Raw genomic sequence first — 13,483 nt, forward strand, 5'->3', positions numbered from 1 at the left:
GGCAGCCGATCAATGATTCTCTCTCATCATTGATGTTTCTTTTTTAAAACAAATATATTTTATTGATTTTTTACAGAGAGGAAGGGAGAGAGATAGAGGGTTAGAAACATCAATGAGAGAGAAACATCCATCAGCTGCCTCCTGCACACCCTCTACTGGGGATGTGCCCGAAACCAAGGTACATGCCCTTGACCGGAATCAAACCTGGGACCCTTCAGTCCGCAGGCCATTGCTCCATCCACAGAGCCAAACCGGCTAGGGCTCATCATTGATGTTTCTATCTCTCTCTCCCTCTCCCTCTCTCTAATCAATAAAAATATATTTAAAAATTAAAAAAAAATGCATAACAGCCCCAAAGGTGGAAAACAATATATTAATTTATTTCCAAGAAAACAACATGTAACAGCATCAAAAACAAAGACAGATTCAGTAGTTTTGGGTCATCTCCATGGAAAGGAGAAAGCCACTAGTCCAACACTACACTCTTCCAAGATTGAAGTATTACAGACACAGGAGAGGTGACTAGCAATGGACATGTAAACATCTATTACAAAAGATTTCTCGTTCTATATGAGAATATCCAGTGTAAAACATTTCTTCTTCTAGGTGGTGTCATTTAAGTAAGTTGAAAAATGACTTTGCCATTAGCTCTCGGTGTGTTCCCTAACCCTCAGCCCTTTACCACCCAATGCACTTCTATCTTTTTAAGCAGCAGGTACAAAGAAGGCTTTATTTCAGTCATTCTCTTTAAATATGATTAACATTCAACAGGCACAATTACAGGAAAAAAAGAAAAATTGTGTTAAATGCATCATTAGTTGTAGTAACTTTTTCATGAGGATAAATAAATATTAAGGAACTCAATGGACTAGAGGAATACAAAAGTAGACTTCACACTTTTCTGAGGTGACAGGACATTTTCTCAATATTAACACTGAGATCATTCTTAAAACCTACCTTATCTGGTATACTAAATATGGCTATATTTCATCTTCTTTAATATTCCACCCCAGGAAATGAACTAAGACCTGTAGGAGAATCCCAATTGTCAGACAGAGAGGTTGTTTCTTAGTGCTTAGTAACAACCTCTCTAAGCCTCACTCACTTCATCTGCAAAACAGGGATAATGAGGACCTCACAAGAGTGCTGTGAGGTTTAAATGCAGTGAGCTAGCCGAATGTCTTGAACACATAGGCTTTTTTAGCTTCCTTCCCTTCTCTCTTTTGAGTGATCTCTGACTTAAACCTCAATTTGTAATTACTGAGATCCTTGGTCCAATATCACAATCTACAATCTACATGTGAATGTATTAAAATACAACCATTATCTAAGGTTCTCTAGAGCAGTCTTTACAACCTTCACATTACCAAGATTTTTAGAGTGAAAAAGCTTATGTCTTATGTTTCCCTCTTTGTCTCAGCATGTGTCTGGTGTATAGTAGATACTCAATAAATATTTACTGACTGCATGCTGAATGAATTGGATGAGGGAATGGATAAGGGATAAATGCAGGGATGCTCACCCACAATTGAAAGCTCTTAAAAATCTAGGCATTCTTATCAGCACCAGACATTATTAAGTCACTCAGAGAACACTATGGCATTGTTAAAGCCTCAAGGATAGAATTTGGTCTCCATTTTGCAGTTAAGATAACTTTGGTGGGGGTGGAGGGTGGTGGCAGAAGAGGTATAAGAGACTTGAGACTAGATCTATGCAATACCACCTCTCTTCTAGGAGTTTCTTCATTCTGTGAGAACTTTTCAGCATTCTCAATGATGAAAGGGGGATCAGAGCACATTCTGATATAATCGAGAAATGTTCTGCTTCCCCGGGGTCCTTTTACTGAAGCAGCAGGCAGTGATTGCTTAAAGCACATTCTGCCTCCTGTCAATGACTTTATAGTCTATACAGAACTTCAGCAAGAAAACTGAAAATGCTAGTGCTAAAACTCAGGAACAGGATTTAGTTCTTCAGTTCTAGTAGCTCAAGTTCTAAAGGAGATTGGTGCGTTACCCAGAAAACTGCTTGTACATCTATGTACAGTTGAGCAAAGAAGAATGGTGTTCATTAATATGTGGCTATAGATCTGTTATAAAGGACGCCCTCTTCAAAGAAACCCAGTTCTTCTTTCCTAAATCATATTACCTACACTTCTCCTTTTGATTAGAACATTTATATATGATGAATATCTGGTGCAAAGATGCGACAACAGTGAAAATGATCATTGATCAGAACAACAAGCTGGCACAGAGGTGAACATCAGGAAACAGCCAGAGTGGACAAAGGGCCAGGACCTCTCTGCACAGCCTCCTGTTATTGTCCAGTGGATATTTCAACATATAGTAGTGGAGCCAGATCCTGAGGTCATGACCTCAATCCTGAAACTGTTGGCCAAGGTGAAGTCCTCTCTCAAAAGCTCTTCTTCCCAACAGCGACTTCCCTTCAATCACAAGTTGTAGGCGATCAAAAATACCAGCTGGGTTGTATTGCAGTTTCACTCTGATTTAAGGTTCTTTCTCGAAGTCTCAGCTCTAGGCATTCCACAGTAAGGGGGTATGTAGTAAGTTCAAACTTGTTAGCAAAAAGGCTCGGCGAATTAATCAACCACTTTAAGTCTCCATTTCCATAGATACAAATGCCACGCACGTAGTGGCCTGCAAAGGAGAAAACAAACAAACAAAAAACATCAAACATGCTGGCTTTCAAAAGTCAGGGGCCATGAACTTGCAGTGGTCCAGTTACTGTCTGACTACTGAGTCGCCAACACTGGGCCAGGTGCTATGGGATTCTAATGAAACATGATTGTATAGGACCAGCCTACAAAAAGTTCAACTGTTTATAGAAAGACAAAGGGTATAAATATGTCTTTGAAGAAAATGAGTTAAATAACACAAAGCAATAACACACTAGGTATCATGGGGCAATTCATATATTATCTGATTAAGAGTTAGGGATGAGAGGTTCTGGAAGTGTGCAGAAGGCTTGATGGGTCACACTGGTCAGGCCTGGTCCCTGAGCTCCAGCCTTGTCTCTCTAAGTGCCTACTTTATACCTTCACTTAGATAAGTAATAACCCTAACCAACAAACATGTCAGGACTGAACTCCTTAATCCTCTCCAAGTCTTCCCCATTGAAATCCACAGCAATTCTATTCTCTGGTGATTTCAGCACTTCTCCCTTCTCTTTCACACTCCACACCCAACTTCTCAGCAATTCTGTCAGCTCAATCTTCAAAATATTAAAATAAAATGTGACTACTTTTTACCATCTTCACTATTACCATCCTGGTTCAAGTCACCTCCATCTTCCTGTCTTGAGCTGTTGTAATAATAACTGGTTTCGCTGACTCCACCTCTGCCTGTTAGTAATATTCTCAGCATGATAGTCACAATGAGTTTTAAATGTAAGCAGACCATGTAAGCCTCCTCTGCTTAAATGGCTTCTCATCTCACGTGGAACAAAAGCCAAAATCCTAGCAGTGGCATTTAAGACTTCTCAGAGTCGGCATAGCTCAGTGGTTGAGTGTCGACCTATGAGCCAGGAGGTCACAGTTTGATTCCCGGTGGGGGCACAAGCCTGGGTTGCGGGCTCAATCCCTAGTGTGGAGCATGCTGGAGGCAGCTGATCAATGATTCTCTCTCATCATTGATGTTTCTATCTCTCTCTCCTTCTCCCTTCATCCATGAAATCAATAAAAAAAAAAATAAAAATAAAAAGACTTCTCAGAGTCTAGCCCTTGGACTTACCTTCCACCACTTACTCAATCACTTATAACCCTTAACAACCCTTGCTCTTTCATTTCGGACACAGTGGCCTTCGTGCTGGTCCCAAGCACACCAGGCATGTTCTACTTGAGAATTCCTGTTTGCTCTTCCTCCCCTGGACTGCCCCCTTTCACCAGACATTCTCAAGGCTCCCTCTCGCACCACCCCAGGTCTCTGCTTCAAGGCCATCTTCTCAGAGTGGCCTTCTTTGTCCCCCTTTCCTCTTTTCCTGATTCATTTTTCTTCTCGCACTTATTACTAACTGATGTATATATCAGTGCCATGAAGGAAAATATTATTTTGTTTATTGTCTTTCTCCTTAGATTGGAATATAAGCTCCAGAAGAGCTGGCATTTGAGACCAGATTGTTCACTTCTGTGTCCCCTGCATCTGGAACAGTGCCTGGTAAATATTAGGTATCAAATTAATACTTGTTGAATAAAATGATGGAGAAGGAGGAGTGGAGAGTTAGTGGATGGGTAGAATTAGCAAGTATCAGGAGGATGGATGGGGGTTTCAATTGGGGAAAATGCCTCTAAAAAACTGTAGAGATGGGAATTTTCTGCAAGAATAAGTAGTTTTATTGGGGAATGGCCTAGAAACAGAATGGTAGGAAGTTGGAACTCTTTTTCAGAGGTTGCGTGGCACAGAGTAGAACTATTATGGATGACTGACTTAAATTAAAAAGACTTGTGCCTTTTTTATCCCATAATTATGGAGAGTTTTTGAAGATTTTTGAATAGATGAATCCAATGGTGAAATTCATTTTAGCAATATTAATTTTGCAGAACTTGGCAGGGTACATTAGAAATCAATCAAGAGACTACAGTAATAACTTAATGTAAACCAGAAAGCTCATTCAAAGTTAATAGTTTCCATGAGTGGGAAAGAAAGGATATTAGAGATAAAATTCAGAAGGACTGACAGGTCTTGACGATTAATTCAATGTGGCAGTGAGGAAGTACAATTGAGAGGAAATCACTGGGGAAAGAAGCCAGAGTTGTGGGAAGTTAAATAATAATTGGGTGAGAAGTTTAAGAAGAACTTGGTGGTGAGGAGAACTGAATGCATAGGCAGCATACCCATACTTAAAAAATGGAAGTGAACAGGAGAGAATACTTCAGTTTGTATCAAGCAGCGGGTGCGTGGACAACTTGATCTTGAGGACAGAGGCAGTTAAGTACATACTTGCAGAGAAAAGAAAAAGAATCATCAGAGAGAAAGACACTGAGAATGCAAGAGAGCAAGGGGCTCATGTGGTCTCACATAACTGAGACCACAGATGGTGACCTTGATGGTGAGGATGGGTAACTCTTCCTCTTGAAATAGGAAGGAACAATGAGAGAATGTGTCAAAAATACTCTAAGATGGAGAAAAGGGGTGATATGGAAAAGGAATTGGTAAGGGGATTTTGACTAAATGTCTTGAAAGTTCTTCCGAGAATTGAAATATTCATTGTTTGAAAGGATGCTTTAGCATAAGATTAAGAGCTTAGAGGTAAGCAGGAAAGCTAAAATGGTAAATGCTGGGAAGGACACCAGGAAAATAATGAGGTAGATAAAAGAATAAGTAGGTACTTTGGAGCATCTAGCTGAAGTTAGATGGCAGGTCCGTTACCCATTCTCCAGCAGTGTTCTATTTAGGGAAACACAAGTGGCAAAAAGCAGATGTCAATAAAGATCAAGTGTAGGAATCAGCCTTGCAGGGTCAAATGGCAAGGGAACCTCAAATGCTAGTGAAGACAGCATGGGATGGCCGATAGAATACAGAGGCTGGACAAAGAGTCCTCGGAAGGAAACCAGTACAAGGAAAAGGCTGGAAAAGTTGAACCTCTGGAAATATGAATTTTAAAAAAGCAAACACATTTAAAAATAATAACGAGGACAACAGCAATGACATATTTTAGGTGTGGGGATATAACAATGAATATTTGGTCAAAAATCCTAGCCCTCTTAGAGCTTCTATTCTGTTCTAGGGAGAAAGTAAGTATATATAATACATAAATTGGTGAAGGAAATTAGTAGTGTGACAAAGAGATGGTAATCAGAGATGTGAGCTCTGAGTCCAAGACCATAAAGCTAGAATGGTGCTCTGGGAGTCTAAGTGCTAAGAGGTCTTGTAAATCAGGTACACACATGAGTTTGGAACAAACCCTATTACTCTCAGCCAAGGGGAAAAAGTCCAGATTGTATTACTGGCTTGCTGATTTGGCATGCAATGTTCTACTTCTACTTATGTCTGTTCCTTTTTCCTCTATAGTTGTTTGGGGAAACGAATTTATTTTTATTTTTAATTGATTTTAGAGAGAGACATTGATGTCAGGGAGAAACATTGATTGGTTGCCTCCCACACGTAACCGGACTGGGGATTGAACCCACAACCTGGGTATGTGCGCCGAGTGGGAATCAAACCCGCCACCTTCTGGTGTGAAGGATGATGCCCAACCAACTGAATCACACTGGCCAGGGCTGGGGGAACAATTAATTTTTATGCTCTGAATTTGATAAGGCTTTCAGATGTTCATTGGTACAACAGGTACCAAGAGAAGAAAAATGAGACATTTGTCTGAGAGGGGCTTGGGCTATCTAAGCTTTGTACCCAGTGTAGGTTCCCTGGCTAGGGGCTTCTCTCTGGGCCTCCTCCTGTCATGTGATCAGTAAAGGTTCCTAAAAAAATGCAAACCTGACTAGCCTACACCTTCTCTACTGGGACAGGATCTGGATAGAGGTGATGACAAGGAGACTGAGGTAAGGCTTCACTTGGGGGGTGGGGAGGGCAGTGGCTGCTGCACAGTGGGAACGGGAGCTTCTGTGGTTGGGGAGGGCTAGCGCTACAAAGGAATGATGTCATGTGGGTCCCTGTTGGGGATGTTGAAGTCCTCAAGTCCTCAGCTGGAGAGGAGGTGGAGAAGCAGATCCAAGGATGATTGCAGTGGTCCTAGAAGGAGGATGGTAGGGGTTATGGAAGGGTGTGGAGAAGACACCATAGCCCAAATATTGGGACCATGTCTGATGGCGATGGTCTGTTTTCTAAAGAAGACCCAGGAGCTCTAAGAGCAAAGCCACCTCCTCCCATTCTCCTCCTTCCAGTAGAAGGGCAGGCTGTGGTGAGAATGCAGGCAGGTGGCATGAGCTGTCTTCTGAGAAAATGTGGGCTGATTAAGGTAAAGATATAAATGTGCTAAAGAATAGACTGAAATTTCTGTACAGTGATGTGAGGATGTTGCCATCCACAGTGGGGTGGGACTCTCAAGAGGAAGACATCAGAGACATGGAAGCATGGAACAGAGTGTGAAATTTCAGAAGGAAGGCAGGGGAGGGTGGGTGAGTGGTGGTAATCAACCAAAGACCTTATATACTTATATGCATAACCCATGGGCACAGACAATAGGGAGCTGAAGGCCTGGGGCGGGGGTAGGGTAGGGGGCGAGGGGAGGGTGGCCTGGAGGGGGTCAATGGGGAAAAAAAGGGGACATACGTAATACTTTCAACAATCAAGAATTATATATATATACTAGAGGCCTGGTGCATGAAATTCGTGCACGGAGGGGTGTGTCCCTCAGCCCAGCCTGCACCCTCTCCAATCTGGGACCCCTCGAGGGATGTCCAACTGCCCGTTTAGGCCTGATCCCGGTAGGATCGGGGCTAAATGGGCAGTCGGACATCCCTCTCACAATCCAGGACTGCTGGCTCCCAACTGCTCGCCTACCTGCCTTCCTGATTGCCCCTAACTGCTTCTGCCTGCCAGCCTGATCACCCCCTAACCACTCCCCTGCCAGCCTGATTGATGCCTAACTGCTTCCCTGCCAGCCTGTTTTCCCCTAACTGCCCTCCCCTGCAGGTCTGGTCACCCCTAACTGCCCCTCCTGCAGGCCTGGTCACCCCACGCAGCCTGCTGCTTGGTCATTTGGTCACCCCTCACTGCCACCCCCCCCCCCCGCTGGCCTGGTTGCCCCCCACTGCCCCCCCTGCAGGCCTGGTTGCCCCATGCAGCCTGCTGTTTGGTTGTTTGGTCATCCCTCACTAACCCTCTTGCCAGCCTGGTTGCCCTACGCAGCCTGCTGCTCGGTCATTTGGTCGCCCCTCACTGACCCCCCTGCGGGCCTGGTCGCCCCACACAGCCTGTTCGGTCATCCATTCGGTTGCGATGGTTGCTTAGGCTTATATATATATAGATACATAAAAAAGGAGGCTGAGTGTGATGGAGAGGTGTGGAAAGCAGCAATCTACAATTAGGTGTAGAGAAAATGGATTGATAAGTAAGGCTGTGGATTGAATAGAAGAGTGGAGAAGGCAAAGCCTTATTATCGCAGGGAAAAAAGGTCAAACTTCCAGTTATTCATACATTCACTTAATCACTCACTGAATAAATATTAATTGTGTGCTATTACGGGCTGAGTTGTGTACCCCCAAAATTCACATATTGAAGTCCTAACCCCCAGTACCTGAGACTGTGACTGTATTTAAAGAGATAATTAAGTTAAAATGAGGACATCCTTATAAGAAGACATTAGGACACAGATACACACAGAGGGAAGTCCATGTGAGGACACAGGGAGAAGACAGCCTTTTATCAGCCAAGGAGCATGCCCTCTGAAGAAACTAAACCCAATGACACCTTGATCTTGGACTTCCAGCTTCCGTGACAATGAGGAAATAAATTTCCTTTGTGTAAGCCACCCAGTCTGTGGTTATGTGTAAAATGACTTTGCTTATGTTAGCCCTAGCAAACAAACACACATGCCCACTATGTAGAAGGCAATAGTTTGAATGAAATGTAAAGAACTGATAACCCTTCTTCATAAGATTCTATAGAAACAAGACTACTTTGGATTTTAAGTTCTTGTCCATTGGAAGAGAAATCTCTCATTAATGCCACTTGCCACCAGGCAGGAGCTGCAATAAACACCTCCCAAGTGGAAGCCTGGCTGTGGAGGGAGCAGAGGCTGATGAGAGGGATGGGATCCAGCCTGCTCTTGGATGACATCACTACTCACCCTTACCACTTCCCTAACCACTGCACTCTCCAAAGGAATAGAAAGAGGAATAGCAATAATAAGAAAGCAGAAACTACCAAGAAGAAAGTGCCACTATAATTTGAACCTACCTGGAGAATGTTTAAATGTATTTTTTAAGAATTGTCTAAAAGCCTCTAGCTAATCTTTTAATCACTCACAGATTGGTTTAAATATACCAGCAGTTCTCTCCATGAAAACCCTGTGTTCTACAACTACCTTCATGTCAACACCAACAAGCAGTATGGCTTTAAAGTATGAAATGCATGCCTCACCATGGCAACCTCCGTGTTTGTCTTCCATGTCAATCCACTTCACGGCTCTGAGGTTACCAGTCCATGATGCATTTGGCATGGAGCCAGGGACACCTGCAATGTTGACAAAGAAGAAAAGCATAAATGAGAACCAAGAGAGAAGGGTGTCAATTTCTTTAACCCTCCAAGTCATTTTCTTTAGATATATTATCTTTCACATCATATTTTTCATCATTATGGTGTGAATAGTTGGTGGTTATGGGCCTGGCTTTGCCACCAGTAAAAATAACCTATTGGTTTATTTCATAGTGTGTGTGACCAAGCCTGAAAAGTTTGGTCACACACATAGAGTTTAAGAAATACTGTAGTGTAAAACCACCAGAGAAGGTTGGGGATTTTTGGTCTCTTAATGGCCTTTAATTAAATGTACTTTCTATCCTAATGTTAATTTTTTTTAAGGATTTTCCAGATGGCTTCTAAGAAGTGCAAGCCCCGGAAACAGGCTGCTCTAGGTTCTTAGTGCTAATTAAGTGAGAGCAATTCCAGGGTCGCTCTTATATGACACTGCAATTTTAGGCATAAAGAGAAAGACAGCTTGTTCACGACATGTTTAACTCATAACTCTTTTAACACACTATGCTTTATATTTGTTAAAATACTTCTTGAGCATTTGATATTGACGAGGGCTGTGCTGGGAACTGGGGAGAGAGAAATCAGATGTGATTCCTGATCACCCAATGAGGGTAATGAATTGTCTATCCCAGTAGTAGGTTTTGAGTTTTGTTTTTCCTAGAAGGTTGGTGTATACTGATCCACTCATCTTCTCTGTCTCTTTCAGTTGTTCTTTGACCAAATGCTGTTGCTGACCTATTTTCTAGTTAGAAATTATCTAATGCACCTTTGAAATGTAAAGAATTTGCCTTAAAAGGGGGGAGGGGAATTTTAGGTTGTCATCTGGCTAAGCCAAGGTTTCTCCAACTTAGCATCATTGACTGACACTTTGGGCTGGATAATTCTTGGCTATAGGTCCTGTCCTGTGCAGTGTACGATGTTCAGCAGCACCCCAGGCCTCTGCCCACTAGATGCCAGTAATACATACCCCCCAACTGTGATAATCTAGAATGTCTTCAGACATTGCCGAATATCCCCAGGGGAGCAAGATTACCCCGTTTGAGAAACACTGTGCTAAGCTACTCAAATAACGCTCTTCATCTCGATAAATTTTGGAGAGGTTTCAGAGAAGAAGGGTTCATTTAATCACATAGAATAGTTATACCCCAAGATTTCCATTAATGGAAAAGGAGTATATGGGAATCAATGTAAATGCAACTAGCAGAGGAATATTTCACTTCAGAAGAACTGCAGCAATTTTCACCAGTGAGAAATTCAATCTGAATACCATTTTGATGTAATGGCACTAAGCAAATGTTATCTGTATTCAAATTGCAATAGTCCTTTCTTACAATACCTTAAATATTGATAAGATATACTGTGGTAGGCAGAATAATGCCCGCCCCCCCACCCCAAGCATATACTCAAGGAAGTCTGTATCCTAATCCCTGGAATTTGAGAATATGTTATGTTTTATGGCAAATGGTAATTAAGGCTGCTAATCAGCTGACCTTAAACTGGGAAATAGGGAAAGTATCCTGAATTATCCAGGTGGGCCCCATGTAATCACAAGGGTCTTTTAACCATGAAAGTGGGAAGCAGAGTGTTGATTGGCCTGGTGTGATGTGAGGACCCCATATCTTTGCCATTTGAAGTGGAGGAAGGGGCAAAGGGATGCCGGTGGTCTCTAGAAGCTGGAAGGCAGGTAACAGATGCTGGCCAGCGCCCAGTGAGAGAAATAGCCCATCTATGCCTTGATTTTAGCTTGGTGAGACCTGTGTCAGACTTCTGACCTACAGAACTGTAAGACCATACATCTATGTCCATTAAGCTAAACTTGTGGTAATTGTTATGGTGGCAAATAGAAAACTAAATACATACTAATGAGAAAAAGTTACCCATGATGAATTTTTAAAAAAATATTTGTCTTGATTTCAGAGAGAGAGAGAGAGAGAGAGAGAGATACATCAATGATGAGAGGGAATCATTGATCAACTGCCTCCTGTACGCCCCACACTGGGGGTCGAGCTCGCAACCCAGGCATGTGCCCTGACCAGGAATCGAACTGCAAACCATGACCTCCTGGTTCATAGGTCGACGCTCAACCACTGAGCCACACTGGCTGGGCAGAATATTTTTTTAATGAGAAAAATAGACACAACTAATACTTTTCAAGAAGTTTAATTGGATAGGCACATAAAAATATTTCCTCTTTAATAACATTAACAAAAACATGTGCATTTTCAGAACAAAAAATGCTCTGTTCTTTTGCCCTGATGTCACATAATAATTATATGATGATCTAAATCAAGAATTGTACCAAGGTTTCCTAACTAAATTCGGCATGGCTTTCCTATATATATAGCATGAGTCTTTAGGGGTACACCTCAAGATTCTTCCTTATACGTGTTGAATATTCAAGAAAAATGCTATTTATTAAGCGATCTTTCTTCCTACTGCTTTGTCATTAACATGCTCTGTACCCTTGTGCATCATTTAATGTCACTCAGACTCACCTTTCAAATGAAGTAGGTAGATTAGATCAGGGTTTTTCAACCTTTCAGACTGCAAACCACAGAGAATTTTACTCTATCACTTACACACACACACAAACACACACACACACAGTGCAAACCTAAGTTTCACAAAATAACTTCTTAGGCTTATTACAAGCAATGCAGTTGCTAATTTTACATTATTTTCTGGTCTATTCTCATGTTAAAAACTCTAGTCAAAACCTACTAACGTGATTGCTGGATCCACCAATGAGATACAATTACTATTTTAAAAATTACTGGACTAGATGGTTGTATTTTTGTTGTTGCTGTTATTATTATTGACTATCAGGCTTCTAGGAGGATAGTTATTGAGTATGTGGGTAATAGTCTACCCTCAATTCACAGGAAAGATCTATTTTTCATTCTTTCTGGGGTGCGGCAAAAAGAAGACACCAATATTATCAGAGAAAACATTTCAAACTATTAAATTCAATTCTCTCATTTGCTCTTCATAGGCTTATTTAAACAAAAGATGTGAAATAAAGTTTACAGAGTAATCAGCAATGTTTTTCTTGGGACTAAGCCTTTATTAGTCAAATAATTGCACTTGTTGAATAAATGAAGATGATTCTTTGAAATATAAGCTTTATTTACATTGGCTTGACTTTCTTCCTATTGTTCTCACACAGTGTGGCCCTCATTTGGGGAGACAAATTCCAGCAATTGCTTATTATTTAAGGTCAGATATATACTTTCTAACTTATTAAATAAACAAAGAATTTTGTTTTTAAGTGTCAAAAGTCAATTTTGATGTCAGTTTACTGAAAGGAAAAGATGGAATGGGAGAAGGAAGAAAAATCCAGAGTTTTCAACTCAAAGGGATTTTAGAAATTTTAATATGTTTTAATATTTTAATATGTTTTAATATTTTAATCTTTTCCCCTTAATGCTAAGCTGTGTGAACTAGAGCTTAGGAAATATAAATGAATTGCTCAGGAGTGTGGACCTGCTAAATAACTTGTTAGTTTTGTTTCAGGATAATTTGCTCACTTATTCTATGTTTTTTTTTGCCCTACATATTTTATTTTTATTGAATTTATTGGGGTGACATTGGTTAATAAAATTATGTTTCAGGTGTACAATTCTATAACGCATCACCTTTATATTGCATTGTGTGTTCAGTATCCCAAGTCAAGTCTCCTTCCATCACCATTTATCCTCCCTTTACCCTTTTCTACCTCCCACCTCCCTCAATGGTTTCTTACGTGCCTCCCATGTTCTAGAGTAGACGCTGGGGAGAAAGCCCTGAATGAGATGTTCTTAGAGCTTTCAGCTTAGGGTTTATATGTACCGATACCTTCACTAGCAGCCCAGGCACCTCTACTCAAGGGTCTTTCCTGCAAAGGGGACATCTGTAATACTTTCAACAATAAATATAATTTTTTTAAAAGGAGTCTTGCCTGGACAGTGCTGGTGTGAACAGGAAAGATTAGTGGAGCATTTGGAAAAGTGGGCAGTTCTTGTTCCAGAGCAGTTCAGGTTTCAATACAATCCTGACCTTGTCCATTGGCCTTCTGCCTACGTTTCTTTTTTGGCTGTTTATCATCTTTAACTCTCAAACACCCCTTAAATTACGGCAATTTTTTCTGAGGCAGTGGAGGTCTTCAGTTTCACTACTTCCAGACTTGTAGCCTGACAATTTTCCCTTCCTTCCTCCACTAAACCATGACGTTCTTCATAATCCTTCACGTTCACAATTGATCCAAATCTAGTTAATCCTTCCAGATCTGACTGCTGTAATTCTGTGCCTACAGGAGCCCCCAACTGATTTCCAATCTAATG

The 13,483-nt window shown here is 41.3% G+C and overlaps 1 protein-coding gene across 3 annotated transcripts in view; it reads right to left on the reverse strand.

Annotated features, from left to right (window-relative positions):
• Positions 1-355: 355 nt before the first annotated feature.
• Positions 356-13,483, reverse strand: part of GCNT2 (glucosaminyl (N-acetyl) transferase 2 (I blood group)) — an 84,373-nt gene continuing 71,245 nt past the window's right edge. For 2 of the 3 annotated variants that reach the window (XM_080654802.1, XM_080654800.1), the window contains exons 2-3: positions 9,054-9,146; positions 362-2,654 (exon numbers count right to left, since the gene is read on the reverse strand). In XM_080654802.1, coding sequence (XP_080510928.1) covers positions 2,464-2,654; positions 9,054-9,146 — 284 coding nt within the window. In that variant the 3' untranslated portion in view covers positions 362-2,463. Of the gene's footprint in view, positions 2,655-9,053; positions 9,147-13,483 lie in introns of all 3 variants that reach the window. The other variant, XM_080654801.1, reaches the window with a different exon arrangement.

Source organism: Plecotus auritus, assembly GCF_963455305.1.
Source record: "Plecotus auritus genome assembly, chromosome: 2".
Lineage (NCBI taxonomy): Eukaryota > Metazoa > Chordata > Mammalia > Chiroptera > Vespertilionidae > Plecotus > Plecotus auritus.